Source organism: Chiloscyllium plagiosum, chromosome 8, assembly GCF_004010195.1.
Source record: "Chiloscyllium plagiosum isolate BGI_BamShark_2017 chromosome 8, ASM401019v2, whole genome shotgun sequence".
Classification (NCBI taxonomy): Eukaryota; Metazoa; Chordata; class Chondrichthyes; order Orectolobiformes; family Hemiscylliidae; genus Chiloscyllium; species Chiloscyllium plagiosum.
Genome location: NC_057717.1, coordinates 104,426,479 through 104,440,209, shown reverse-complemented (window position 1 = coordinate 104,440,209; position 13,731 = coordinate 104,426,479). Strand labels below are relative to the sequence as shown.

Genomic DNA, 13,731 nt, shown 5'->3' with positions numbered 1-13,731 from the left:
GGTGGTAGATGGGGTCTAACTCAATGTGTTTGTTGATAGAGTTGCTAGAAGCATGGCATTCCAACCGGAACTCTATCAACATACACATCGAGTTAGACCCCATCTATCAGCCCTTGAGAAAAAGAACAGGAAATGTCATCACCACAGGAAATGACATCACCAACCCAACAAAACACAAACATATAAATAGAAAGCAGGTATCGTGTACAGTGCTTCACCTGAGGCCCACTGAAGATGTTACCTAGTATGGTGACAAAACGTCTGGAAATGAACCTTCCAGCTCAGTGAGCAAACCAACATCCAGAACTTCAACCTGAGCTACAAATCTTCTCAAAATTCACTAAATCAATGCTATAAATTAAACAGTGTACAGTCGGCAGTGCGTGGTTAAAAACGTCCGATATGTTTACTTTTTGAAATTATTTAATGGAATGTGGGCCTCACTGGCTGGGCCAACATCTATTGCCCCTCCCTAACTGCTCTGGACAAGGTGGTGGGAGCTGCCTTCTTCAACTGTTTCAGTCCTTGGGGTGTAAAGACACACACGGTGCTGCTATGGTGGATGCCCAGTGAAACTGAAGAAACAACGACATATTTCCAAGTCAGGATGGTGAGTGGCCTGGAGGACAGCTTGCAGGGGGTGCAAGTGTTCCTATGTATCTGTTGCCCTTGTCCTTTTCGGTGGTACAGGTCATGGGTTTGGAAGGAGCTGTCTGAGGATCTTTGTGATTTTCTGCAGTGCATCTTGTAGATAGTATACACTGCTGCTACTGAGCGTCGGTGGTGGAGGGACTGAATGTTTGGTGCCAATCAAACATACTGCTTTGTCCCAGATGGTGTTGAGCTTCTTGAGTGTTATTGGAGCTGCACCCATCCAGGGCAAGTGGGAATATTCCATCACACTCCTGGCTTGTGCCTTGTAGATGGTGGACAGGATACAAAAGGATGTTAATCACTGGAGAGTTTCCAGTTTTAGTATTGCACTACAACAAAAAAAATCACAGAATCCCTACGGTGTAGAAAGAGGCCCTTCAGCCCAACAAGTCCACACTGACCCTCTGAAGAGTATCCCACACAAACCCAGTCCCTACTGCTCTCCATTTGCCCCTGACTAATGCACCTAACTTACACATCCCTGAGCACTCTGGGCAATTTAGCACGGCTAGTCCACCTGACCTGCCCATCTTTGGATGATGGGAGGAAGCCGGAGCACCCAGAGGAAACCCACACAGACACAGGGAGAATGTGCAAACTCCGCACAGGCAGTCGCCCAAGCGTGGAATTGAACTCTGGTCCCTGGTGCTGTGAGGCAGCAGTGCTAACCACTGAGCCACTGCACCTCCCCGATGCAAGCAATCTCAATGCAAAACAAGGACAAACAAGACAAAGGTATACCAGAACCTGAGTGATGCAGGTGTTCTGTGCTACAATTCTTTTAGTGTTTCTACATCTGTGAGAAGGATTGGGGGATGTGGGGCTTCACGGTGTCCCACTTATAGTGGGAGGAAGATACAAGATGGTAAGAGCAGAATTAGTTCCAAGCTCCAATGGAAGGGTACACTGCTTCCTCTGGACACTCTCATGTAGCTGGGTGATGTGAGCCCTTGCAATCCTTCATCAAAATGTGTGTGTTTCACTTCAAAGTTCAAATGTTAGGAATGGAGGCAGGGGAATACTAACCGGAATTACGTAATGAAAGGGACATCTTGCATTTCTAGAACACCTCGCATGACCTTAAAATGTTGCAAACTGTCTTACAGCCAATGAGGTACTTCTGAAGTCTAGTCATTGGTGTAATACGGGAATGGAAATGTGTTGCTGGAAAAGCGCAGCAGGTCAGGCAGCATCTAGGGAACAGGAGAATCGACGTTTCGGGCATTAGCCCTTCTTCAGGAATGAGGAAAGTGTGTCCAGCAGGCTAAGATAAAAGGTAGGGAGGAGGGACTTGGGGGAGGGGCGTCGGCAGCAATGACAGGACCTTCCCGTAGAATTGAGAGAGAAGCAGCAAAACTCCAGCCGAGACAAACAAGTAGACTAAAGGGAGGATGATGCAAATATTCGACGAGGGAATTCAGGGACAGCTCACAAGCAACAGACAAAGCAAATTATTTGGCGACTGCTATTGGCAAGACTTGGAATTGGATATGGAAATGTGTTGCTCGAAAAGCGCAGCAGGTCAGGCAGCATCGAGGGAACGGGAGAATCGACGTTTCGGGCATTAGCCCTTCTTCAGGAATGAGGAAAGTGGGGCCCTTCTTCAGGAATGAGGAAAGTGGGGCCCTTCTTCAGGAATGAGGAAAGTGGGGCCCTTCTTCAGGAATGAGGAAAGTGGGGCCCTTCTTCAGGAATGAGGAAAGTGGGGCCCTTATCTTTTATCTTAGCCTGCTGGACCAACTTTCCTCATTCCTGAAGAAGGGCTAATGCCCGAAACGTCGATTCTCCTGTTCCCTAGATGCTGCCTGACCTGCTGCGCTTTTCCAGCAACACATTTCCATCTCTGATCTCCAGCATCTGCAGACCTCACTTTCTCCTGTAATACGGGAAACCTAGCAGCCAATTTGCACACTGCAAGCTCTCACAACCAGCAATGATTGGATAATCTGGTTCAGGTTGGTTCGAGAATAAATATTGGCCAGGGCACTGGGGGTGATCTCCCAGCTCCCCTTTGTAATAGTGGTCATGGGGTCTTTTCAGCCCCCATGGAGAGTGTAGGACAGGGTTTGATTTGTGTCTCATTCGAAATATGGGTCTGAAAGAAAGATTGTGAGATGATTGCCTGCTTGAGGGACAGAGCCTGGATTGAAGCTGGCCAGATGGGACGCCAGCAAATCTCTCTCTGTGGACCGATCTACAAACAAACAAACAGTTTCGAGAATGCAGACGTAGAGAAGCAAAGCAGAAACAAACAATTGCGTGTTTACCCTTAAACCACAGTCCAAGCCTCAGCTCGCATGCTCCTGCTTTCCTTCTCACTGCAAGTGCATGCACAAAACTCACAGGATGCAACCAAATTCGAGAAAGAATCCCAGACGGCTGGATCATCAGTGCAGACCGTTCCACCTCCTCTGTGCTCCTGCGCCTGGTCTCGGTTGATATCCCCAATGCAGGTCCACTTCACGTCTGAGCCTGGTCTTGTCACACACCATTTCGAGTGATCCACGCTGCTTTCGAAGCGAGGCTGTGTGTTGAAGGTAATGACCTTCACGTTGTACACAGAGTACGTCATGGTGCAGTTGGATGGGAGAGTGTGTGCGGAGTTTGGCCATGTCTGAACCAACAGATCACTCTGAAAGGAGTCTGCCACCCAGCCAGAGTATAAATCTGCAATACAGGGGCACATTCATGAAGCTCTCTACCTCTTCCAATCAGCCCATCGACATTCAACAGTCACTTACAAATCCAGGCAGGAGAACGAACTATAATAAAAGTGAATAGTGAGATTGTCACAAGGCTCATCCTTTTTTTTGCTAAAAGCTGTTCCTTGGCTCGAGGAGATTCTGTCTTTGGTTTTTTTCAGAGGAGCAATCAACTGGGTCAGGCTCCCATCAGAATGGTTTGGTACAGAGATGTAAAGGATTTTGAGAGGCCTTTTGTTAATATGTAAACAGATGGGACTCCAGGCCAAAGTGGTCATGCTTTAGAAGTGGCCCGTATAAAAAGAGAGGAGTGGTCAGCTCTCTAGCTGAGCTGAGCTGAGCAGTTTTAGTTCAGTCTTGAACTGGCAAGTTCAAAAGGGAGCTGTGTGGAAACTGTCTCTCTTTTCTGCCCTTCAACTTCAACCTGTAAGCATGTTGAAGGTTTTAAAGGGAGTTTGCTTATTGGGACTGTTGCATATATTCAGAACAACATAATTAAGTCTAGCTGGACAGGCTGAGTTCTGTCGGGGTTCATTATTCTGTTCTTTGTTTTTCATTGTGTAATTTTGTGAATAATGTTTTGTCTGTTTTAAAATCTAGTAGTCAACCTTACTCCGGGTAATTTTCACTGTATACTTACCGAAATAAATTGCAAAGTTAGGTTTGGGGCTGCCTGCTTAATAATGTTTTGAGGGGTCTGGCCTAGTCTATAACAAGATAAATAACAATTCTATTGAAAGGGAGCTGGATGAACACTGGAGAAAGAAATGGATAAGTATGTTGATAGAGTGAGATGGAGTAAGGATGCGAGGGCTCATGTGGAACACATGCACTAGTACGGATCAGATGGGCTGAATGGGCTGTTTCTGTGCTGCACAGTCTACGAAATTCCATACAATAATACCTGCCATATTCTAATTAGGATTAGACTTAGTGTCTGGAACCTAAGGATGCAAATGGGAGGCTGGAATTAAAATAGCTAGAGTGTTGGAATCCTCCCCAGCTACATTCAGTTATACAAAGAACAATACAGCACAAGTACAGGCCCTTCGGCCCTCCAAGCCTGCGCCGACACATTTTCCCCTTCCATACTAAAACTGTCTTCACTTACAGGATCCATATCCCTCTATTCCTTTCTTATTTACGTATTCGTCCAGGTGCTTCTTGAATGCTGCTACATTGTCTGCTCCCATCACCTTCTCTGGTAGCGCAATCCAAGGCATTTGCTGTGTTACATGTAGCAGCAGAAAGAGCTCGACTTAAGACTTATACATTAAAGGGGAGATTTAATCAAGTTCAAAATTATAACCAGCTTTTAACAGATTAGAAAGAAGATAAATTGTTTGCACTAACAGGAAGGTGCAGAGAGGAATACAAATTGAAAGGTAATTGGAAAAAGAACACAACAAAGTCAAAGGGGAGTTTTTCTCTTTTTTTTTAACGCTGAGAGAGAGTTATTGGGATATGGAACATACAGCCTGAGGGTGGTGGTGGTAGATTCAATTGGATCTTATACTGCCAACACGCCTGCGTTGTCTCCAATCAGTCCACACCATTGTTCTGCTCCCACGGCCCCACACATTATATTTGCAACCAACAACCTTATGAAGATGGCTATGGGACATAACTCTACAGGAATGGGACAGGTTTAAACAGGAAGTAGGAACAAATTACTGCAGGTGCTGCTTTTCATGAAAACATAAAATGCTGGAAATCACAGCGGGTCAGGCAGAATCCAGGGAGAGAAAGAGAGAGAGAGAGAGAGAGACAGACAGACAGACAGAGAGTAAGCTACCGTTTTGAATTAAACTGCAAGCGTTGGCTTGCTCCCTCTCCATGGATCCTGTCGGACCCACTGTGTTCTCCAGCATGTGTTGTTAAACAGGAAGTGACTATGAACTGGAACAGTTGGTAAGGAGCCAATGCCCAAGATTAATTTGGAGAGAGGACAGAACAGGGAATCAGGGAGAAAGATTGTGAGAAAAGAGAGAGAGAGAGACAGTGACAAGTACCTTACCATCCCCAAATTTCCTGCTCTTCGCAAAACTGGTGAAATGTTTTCCAGCTGCTGATGAGAGGACGAGTTTACTCTGCCAGGGAGGGGTCTCCAGCTTTTCCCCGGTCGCTGCCTTGTTGAGGTTCACCAGGTCTTTGGCAAAAGAGGGTGGGATCAAATAATCGTAGACATGAGGATTATTGTACAACAACTGCGTACCTGCAAAAGGAAGCGCAGAGCCATTAGACATTTCTGGAAATACACACACCAATGCAATCCTTTGAATGAATAAACAATTAAAATAAAAATTTAAAGGCCAATTCAGAACATGTTCCCTTTCCCCTCAGACTGAAGAGGTTGGTGAATTATTCTGTCTTCCTGGAGGTTGATGTTTCACAGGACATAGGAGCCTGCTATTGAGTCTACATCACACACACACAATCCATTCGGCCCATCCACATGAGCAGCAGTACCTACCCTGGCTTGCTGTGTTCTTCCAGCCTCCTGCTTGGATTCTAGCATCTCCTTGTAAACACATCTACATTCTGCGCCTTGAGGGCTCTGAGGCCAAGGGTTCCACATAGTCACCGTTCTCTCTGAAAATGTGTGCGCCCCAGATATTTACCAATTTACCAACAGAAGGACCCCATCATTATGAGGCCTGAAGATCTACTGTCCCTAGGCCTCATGGGCCAAACTGTGTCCAATGAATGTTGGTTAAGAATCCAGGTGGAATATTCTTTTTAAAAATACTTGAAAAAGCTACCATAGCCTTGTAAGACCTTGCCGGGCTGCTCTGTCTTTAGATTGAGATCGGTAAAAACAATGACTGCAGATGTGGGAAACCAGATTCTGGATTAGTGGTGCTGGAAAAGTACAGCAGTTCAGGCAGCATCCGAGGAGCAGTAAAATCGACGTTTCGGGCAAAAGCCTGGCACCAGCTTTAGCTCAGTAGCTACTTTGATTTCTTTGAAATCTGTCTGGTCGCATGTTCGCGTCCAGTTAACTGTGGGCGCTGCCTGGCACTTCATTCCTTCAGTAATTTTAGATTGAGATGTTTGGGGATGGATTAACCAGAGGGTCGCATTGCCTCAGGCAAGAGAAGAGGTTGAGAAGACAAGTCTATCATGATAACCTCAGCCGGTGCAGGAATCGAACCCACACTGTTGGCATCACCAGCCATCCTGCCAACTGAGCTAACCAACCACCTAAAAATAGATAATCCCTCTGTAACCCCAGAGTTTGATCGAACTTATTTCTAGGACAGGTCATTCTGTTATAACGTGCATTTCATTAATGCAAATTTGCTATTTGATGAACTGGGGACAGTGTTACTAAAGTGCAAACTTTTAAAACACGTGTTGGCTGTAACGCGATTGCATCGCCAACACTTCAAGCGCTGTTTGTAAAGCACGATTTTTCTATAGCACAACGTTGCGCAAGAATGCAACCATCACATCATAGAAGAACCATCTGTACGGTAACTCCTAGCTTCAACGAGCAAATTGACATGTTTAGGGAGGCTGTACCATGACTAACAGAGTCTCAAAAGGGGGCTTTACATTATCCTGAAGGTAAAGCAGCAATACTGACTGAGTAATCCTCTCACCAATATCGTTAAACTGGCCATATCGGTAGGTAACACACAGGAAGGACTGTCCATTTTTCTCTCCATTGTGTGGCCAAATGTAGGATTGGTCAGTTCTGGGTGGGAAGTTCGGAGTGCTGTGGACCAACCAGAAACCTTGTGTGTCATCCAAAAGGACAACTCCTGAGAATAAAGCATACACTAGTCAGTAAACACTTCCAGCATTCATTTAGTTCAACTCACACTGGGTGAATTACTCTAGTCTTGGCACAAAGGAAGCACCAAGAACTGACATCCTATCAGCCAGTGGTTGGAGTATTTGACTCTGAAAACGTTGAGAATACAACAACAACCACCTGTATTTATACAGCTCCGTTTACAGAGTTAAATGTCCCAAGGCACGGCAGAGGAACATCATCAAACAGGATTGGATGATGAAACAACAAAAACGCATATTGCTGGAGAAACTCACCAGGTCTGGCTGCATCTGTGAAGAGAGAAGCAGAGTTAATATTTTGTGTCCAGTGACCTGGTCTGAAGGTCAACATATCCATCGACCTCTTTGTCTAGGACCTGAAATGGTTGCTGGGTTTCTGCAGCAATCTTTGTTTTTATTTAGTCATGGACCAAGGTAGAAAAGAAATGATCATGCTGCATAAGAATCGAAAGAATGATGTGTTTGTAGAGGATTATAGAGCTGGAGGAGGTTTCAGAGATAGGGAGAGAAAGGGAAACCATGGAGAAACTTGAACACTGAATATTAGACTGGCTGAACTGAATGAAAGATGGATGATGAGAATGAGTACTTTTTTTTTAAACTTCATTTATGTGATGTGGGGTGTCACGGGCTGGGTCAGCATTTTATTGCCTGTCCCTAAGTTGCCCTTGAGAAGGTGGTGGTGAGCTTCTTTCTTGAACCACTGCAGTCCACCCACTGTTAGGGAGGGAATTCCAGGATTTTGACCCAGCGACAGTGAAGGAATGGCGATATGTTTCCAAATCAGGATGGTGAGTGGCTTGGAGGGGAACTTGAAGGTGGTGATGTTCCCATGTATCTGATGCCCTTGTAGATGGAAGTGGTCATGAGTTTATGCAGCAGAATTCTCAAGGTGGCCAGAGAATATTGAAACAGACAAGTCCTGAGATAACAAAACCTCAGCATAAAACAAGGATGGAAACAAGGAATGACAGAACAGGCCAGAGAAATCATTGACTCAGTCATGTATTTCAAGTTGATATATAATGATGTAGAGTGGAGGCAGGGGAAAATGAGTTCCTGACATTTGAAACAAACACTCAGAATGATCAGAAAATTGCTTCTGGCCTGGAGCTTGAGAGGAAACAGTACAATCCAGGTATTGCTCATCACCTTTCGTATGTCCACCATAACTGTTCGAGGTGAGGTGGATCTGGTCATTGTAGAGCACGTATGCTACTTGGTCCCTCTGGAAAAACAAAACAGAGGAAGGAGATGAAAATAAAATCACAAAGCCCCACCAATTACAAATTTCAGCAGTGAAATGGATTCTCATTGTATTTTATGTTACAGCTAAGTGTGTTCTTGACAATGAAACCTATATCCCATGGAAGAATTACTTCAGAACTGATATTTGACCACATCTGGAAAATGTTTGACCGACTGTGCTTTTTCAGCACCACACTTTTCAACTCTGATCTCCAGCATCTGCAGTTTTTACTTTCTCCCACACATGGAGAATGTCTGAGGGAACTAGAGTCACAGAGATGTACAGCACTGAAACAGACCCTTAGGTTCAACTCGTCTATGCAGACCAGATGTCCTAATATAATCTAGTCCCATTTGCCAGCATTTGACCTATATCCCTCTAAACCCTTTCTATTCGTGTATCCATTCAGATGCTTTTTAAATGTTGTAAATGTACCAGCCTCCACCACTTCCTCTGGCAGATCATTCCATACACGCACCACTCTCTGCATGAAAACGTTGCCCCTCAGGTCCCTTTTAAGTCCTTCCCTTCTCACCTTAAACTTGTGCCCTCTAATTTTTGACTCCCCCACCCCAGGGAAAGGACCTAGTCTATTTACCCTATCCATGCCACTCATGATTTTACAAACCTCAGCCTCCGACGCTCCAGGGAAAACAGCCCCAGCCTATTCAGCCTCTCCCTATAGCTCAAATCCTCCAATCCTGGCAACATCCTTCTAAATATTTTTTGAATCCTTTCAAGTTTGACAACATATTTGGGAGACCAGAATTGTACGCAGTATTCCAAAAGTGGCCTAACCAATGTCCTGTACAGCCGCATCATGACCTCCCAACGTCTAGACTCAATCCACTGACCAATAAATTAAAGATCAGTGACTGGATGATATTTTACTAGACTGGCCTGAGATATGGACAAATCCTTCGGGTATGTACCGCTGCTAATTAAATCATTCTTCCCTCTTGAGTGGAGCTGAAAAAGAATTGAATGGCAACTTTTTAATTTCAGTGGAGGGGAGATCTCACTGAGAGCTGAAGACTAATCCCTCAGAAACTGACGATCTGGTCATTATCAGATTGCTGTTTGGTGGAGCTTGGTGTGCACAAATTAGATATCGTGGTCCCTTCATTACGTCAGTGGCTACACTCCACAATGTACCTCATTGCCTGTAAAGTGCTTAGAGACAGCGGACATGGTGGAAGTCGCTACATAAACGCAAATGATTTCATTCTCAAATTCACTGTGAGAAATGTCAGAATTTGGTTCCCTGGGCTGATTAACGTTTGAGCGCAAACCTGATACACTGCTCAACCCTTTAGTTACCTGCAGTTTGGATTTCTCATAGAGCTGCTGTAGAGTTCCTCCCACAGCAGAGCCTGTGTCATTAATCAATCGGTTTCCAGTTCTCCAGCCATTGCTTGAGGAGTCCATGTACATGTATTGTAAACCCGTTTCACTGATATGTTTGGGTAATTTGTAAACAATGAACCTGAAAGCAGATGGGTGGGTGGGGAGAGAGGGTTGGAGAGTAAGGTGACAAATGTTAACTGCAGAGACAGCTTGTGTGATAAACACCATTCCCAGTCAGGAGGAGCTCACAATTCAACATCCCTCCTCACTCAGAATGCAGAGCTTGACACCGTCCAGCCTGTTTGACCGGCACCCCATTCACCAACGTCAACATCCCCTCCCTCTACCACCCACGCTCAGTAGCAGCAGTGTGTTCCATCTACAAGATGCACTGCAGAAATTCACCAAAGAACACTTCCATCTAGAAAGACAAATGCAGCAGATACATGGGAATACCATACCTTGCAAGTTCCCCTCCACTCACCATCCTGACTTGGAAATATATCTCCACTCTTTCACTGTCACTAGTTCAAATGCATGGAATTCCCACCCTAAGGGCATTGTGGGTCCACCTACAGCATATAGACTGCAGTAGTTCAACAAAGTAGTTCAACCACCTTCTCAACAGGCAACTGGGGACGGGTAACAAATGCTGGTCTTGCCAGTGATATCCATATGCCTTTAAAAATCCTAACACAGGATTACACCCCAGAAACAAGTAGAAAATTGACAATTGTTCCAAGAAGGGGAAGTTCCAATTGTGTAATATTAATTGTGTAATATTAATTGTGTAATTGTGTAATATTCTGATAAAATTAATTCTCAATCATAGAAACCAAGTGTTGGCTCAGCATTTAGCATTGCTCCAATTGACATTGATGGAAATAACAATTACAAAAATGTACAAAGTGTCACTGAGTCACTATCACAGGTTCACAAGGACAAGATTAATGCCTTTCTATGTTAATAAACTCACACATTGAGGGACAGGTTTTGTGAAATGATCAGTGGATCGGAGCCAAAACACAAGTCAGTCGGACAAAACATGATTGCTGACAATTTAAATCTCAAATTCAGGAAGAGGTTATAGAGTCAGAGTCATACAACATGCAAACATTGGGGCCGCACAGTGGTTAGCCTTGCTGCCTCACAGCACCAGGGACCCAGGTTCAATTCCCGCCTCAGGCGACTCTCTGTGTGGAGTTTGCACATTCTCCCCGTGTCTGCGTGGGTTTCCTCCCACAGTCCAAAGATGTGCAGGTTAGGTGAATTGGCCATGCTAAATTGCCCGTAGTGTTAGGTGAAGGGGTAAATGTAGGGAATGGGTCTGGGTGGGTTGCACTTCGGCGGGGACTTGTTGGGCCGAAGGGCCTGTTTCCACACTGTAAGTAATCTAATCTAATCATACCCTTTGGTCCAACCAGTCCATGCCAACCAAAAACCCATACTAAACTAATCCCACCTGCCTGGGCTTGGCACATATACCTTCAAACATTTCTTGTTTATGTACTTATCCAAGTGTCTTTTAAATGTTGTAACTGGAGCCACATCCATGACTTCCTCTGGAAGTTAATTTCATATGTGAACCACACTGTGTAAAGAAAGTTGCCCCTCGTCTTTTAAAATCTATTTCCTCTCACCTTAAAGATGTGTCCCTTAGTCCTGAACTCCCCCACCCTAGGGAAAAGAGAGCTGCCATTCATTTTATCTATGCCCCTCATGATTTTATAAACCTTGATAAGGTCACCCCTCTTCTTTGCTACACCGCTAGAAAGCATGTTTTGACTGAGTAACAAGGCAAGATTATATCAATCAGTTACTGAGTTAACAATCACATGTGAAAATGGAGCTGGCATTACTGAAACTCAAAAACCTCAATGAGCTGGAGGAAGAGAAGGAAATGGTCAGAGCTCAGAGATGAACTGCTATCACTCAGTGAGGAGACCGAATGGAGCTTCAGTGTGGAACTTCTGCTTTTGTTGATGTTGCACCATTACCCTGACAGTTTGTGTTGACCGCTCTGTCCAAATCAGCCAACATTATCACTTCCCGATACTAGTCAGCTACTGGCAGCACTATCACATGCTGCAAATCTTTGCTTGTCAGCACTGCCGAGGCACAGGCTGTAGCTGGAGACAGAGAAGTACTGTACAAGGAGACAAATAGGAGGTAAACCTTTGTCCCCTCCAATTTCACCTTTCACCATCTTGACAGTAACACATTGACTGATCACCACAGTCTGTGGCCATGGCTAGCATTCTCATTATTTGTTTATAGAAATATTCATAAAAACTGGAAAGTCTGTTTTCCACCATCTGAACCCACATCCCCAGTTCTGAGGAAGAGTCACTTGACCTGAAACGCTAACTTTGATTTCTCTTCACAGATGCTGCCAGATCTGCTGAGCTTTTACAACAATTTCTGATTTTGTTGCCAAAGCATTAGTCTGAATTCTCAATGTCTAGTCCAGTGACATAATCCCTCTCCCTCATCACATATTGTATGTGTTTTATATTTTTACTGATAGAGCTATCATAAACCACTCATGAGTTCTTTGGATGGCACAGTGGCTCAGTGGTTAGCACCCGGGTTCGATTCCACCATTGGGTGACCATCTGTTTGGAGTTTGCACATTCTCCTCGTGTTTGCGTTGGTTCCCTCCAGGTGCTCTAGTTTCCTCCCACAGTGCAAACATGTCCAGGTTAGGGTGGATTGGACATGGGAAATGGTCCATAGTGTTCAGTGATGTGTAGGCTAGATGGATTAGTCAGGGTAGCTGTGGGGTGACAGAATATGGTAGTGAGCTTGGTCTGAGTGGGATGCTCTTCAGAGGGGCAGTGCAGACTCGATGGGCCGAATGGCGTCCTTCCGCCCTGTTGGGATTCTGGGATTCCATGGAGTTATCTCCCTAATCAAGTGGTCTTTTCCTGTTTCTCTGTACAAAAACAGAAATTGCTGGAGGAACTCAGCAGGTTTGGCAGCAGCTGTGGAGAGAGAGCTAAGTCCAGAACATGTTTGTGTTGTCTCTTGCTGCTCAGAAAGGTCACTTCTCATGTTTTCCTGGTCCTTATTTGAACAAGTCACAGATGTGGCAAGCAAAATGTTTCAACTTACCAGTCCACTGGCTGCCCATCGTCATTGTAACAGGAAATGTCAGAGGTAGCAAAATACACAGAGCAGGTTACAGTCAGACAGGCAAGTACAGACCAGTAATTGGAGTTGGCCATCTGAAAGACAAGAATGTCCAAGACTAACAGCCTGGAAATATACCTCTTGCAGCAAAAATCAACATTCATTGCATTAATTTCCACTGAATTCGTCCGACTCCATTGCAATGCTCCCCTTCCCTCCATAACTGTGGTCCCTTGTTATCCAGAGTTGGCATTATCTAAATCACTATCACTTTAAGGCTCCCCACTCTTTTCAATGATGTGGAGGTGTCAGTGTTGGATTGGGATGGTCAAAGTCAGAAGTCAGACGACGCCAGGCGATAATCCAACAGGTTTATTTGAAAACTTGTGATTTCACCTGTTGGACTATCACCTGATGCTGTCTGATTCTGACTTTTCACTGTTAGTAGAAACCTGTTCTAATACAGCACTAGCCTACAGCTAGATGTGTGTTTAGATCAGAGTGGTGCTGGAAAAGTACAGCAGGTCAGGCAGCATCCGAGGAGCAGGAAAATCAACGTTTCGGGCAAAAGCCCTTCATCAGGAATAGAGGCATTCCAGCATCTGCAGTCCTCACTTTTGCCGACTACATCTAGAAAAAAATGAATTTAATACACGCCGAACACTTCTTCCACCGCCTCCGCCTCCGAGCTTACTTTCACAATCAGGACCCCCGCCCACCTTCCGAGGACCCCTTCGCCCACCTCCAACACACTGCATCCACCTGGACACCCCGCGCTGGCCTATTACCTGCCCTCGACCTCTTCATTTCCAACTGCCGCCGGGACATTAACCGCCTCAACCTGTC

The 13,731-nt window shown here is 45.0% G+C and overlaps 1 protein-coding gene across 3 annotated transcripts in view; it reads right to left on the bottom strand.

The window, feature by feature from the left end:
• Window positions 1-2,492: 2,492 nt before the first annotated feature.
• Window positions 2,493-13,731, bottom strand: part of LOC122552455 (deoxyribonuclease-2-alpha-like) — an 18,377-nt gene continuing 7,138 nt past the window's right edge. For 2 of the 3 annotated variants that reach the window (XM_043695187.1, XM_043695189.1), the window contains exons 2-7: window positions 12,868-12,980; window positions 9,727-9,892; window positions 8,310-8,385; window positions 6,962-7,123; window positions 5,374-5,571; window positions 2,493-3,321 (exon numbers count right to left, since the gene is read on the bottom strand). In XM_043695187.1, the coding sequence (XP_043551122.1) occupies window positions 2,924-3,321; window positions 5,374-5,571; window positions 6,962-7,123; window positions 8,310-8,385; window positions 9,727-9,892; window positions 12,868-12,980 (1,113 nt within the window). In that variant the 3' untranslated portion in view covers window positions 2,493-2,923. Of the gene's footprint in view, window positions 3,322-5,373; window positions 5,572-6,961; window positions 7,124-8,309; window positions 8,386-9,726; window positions 9,893-10,214; window positions 10,439-12,867; window positions 12,981-13,731 lie in introns of those variants that run through there. The other variant, XM_043695190.1, reaches the window with a different exon arrangement.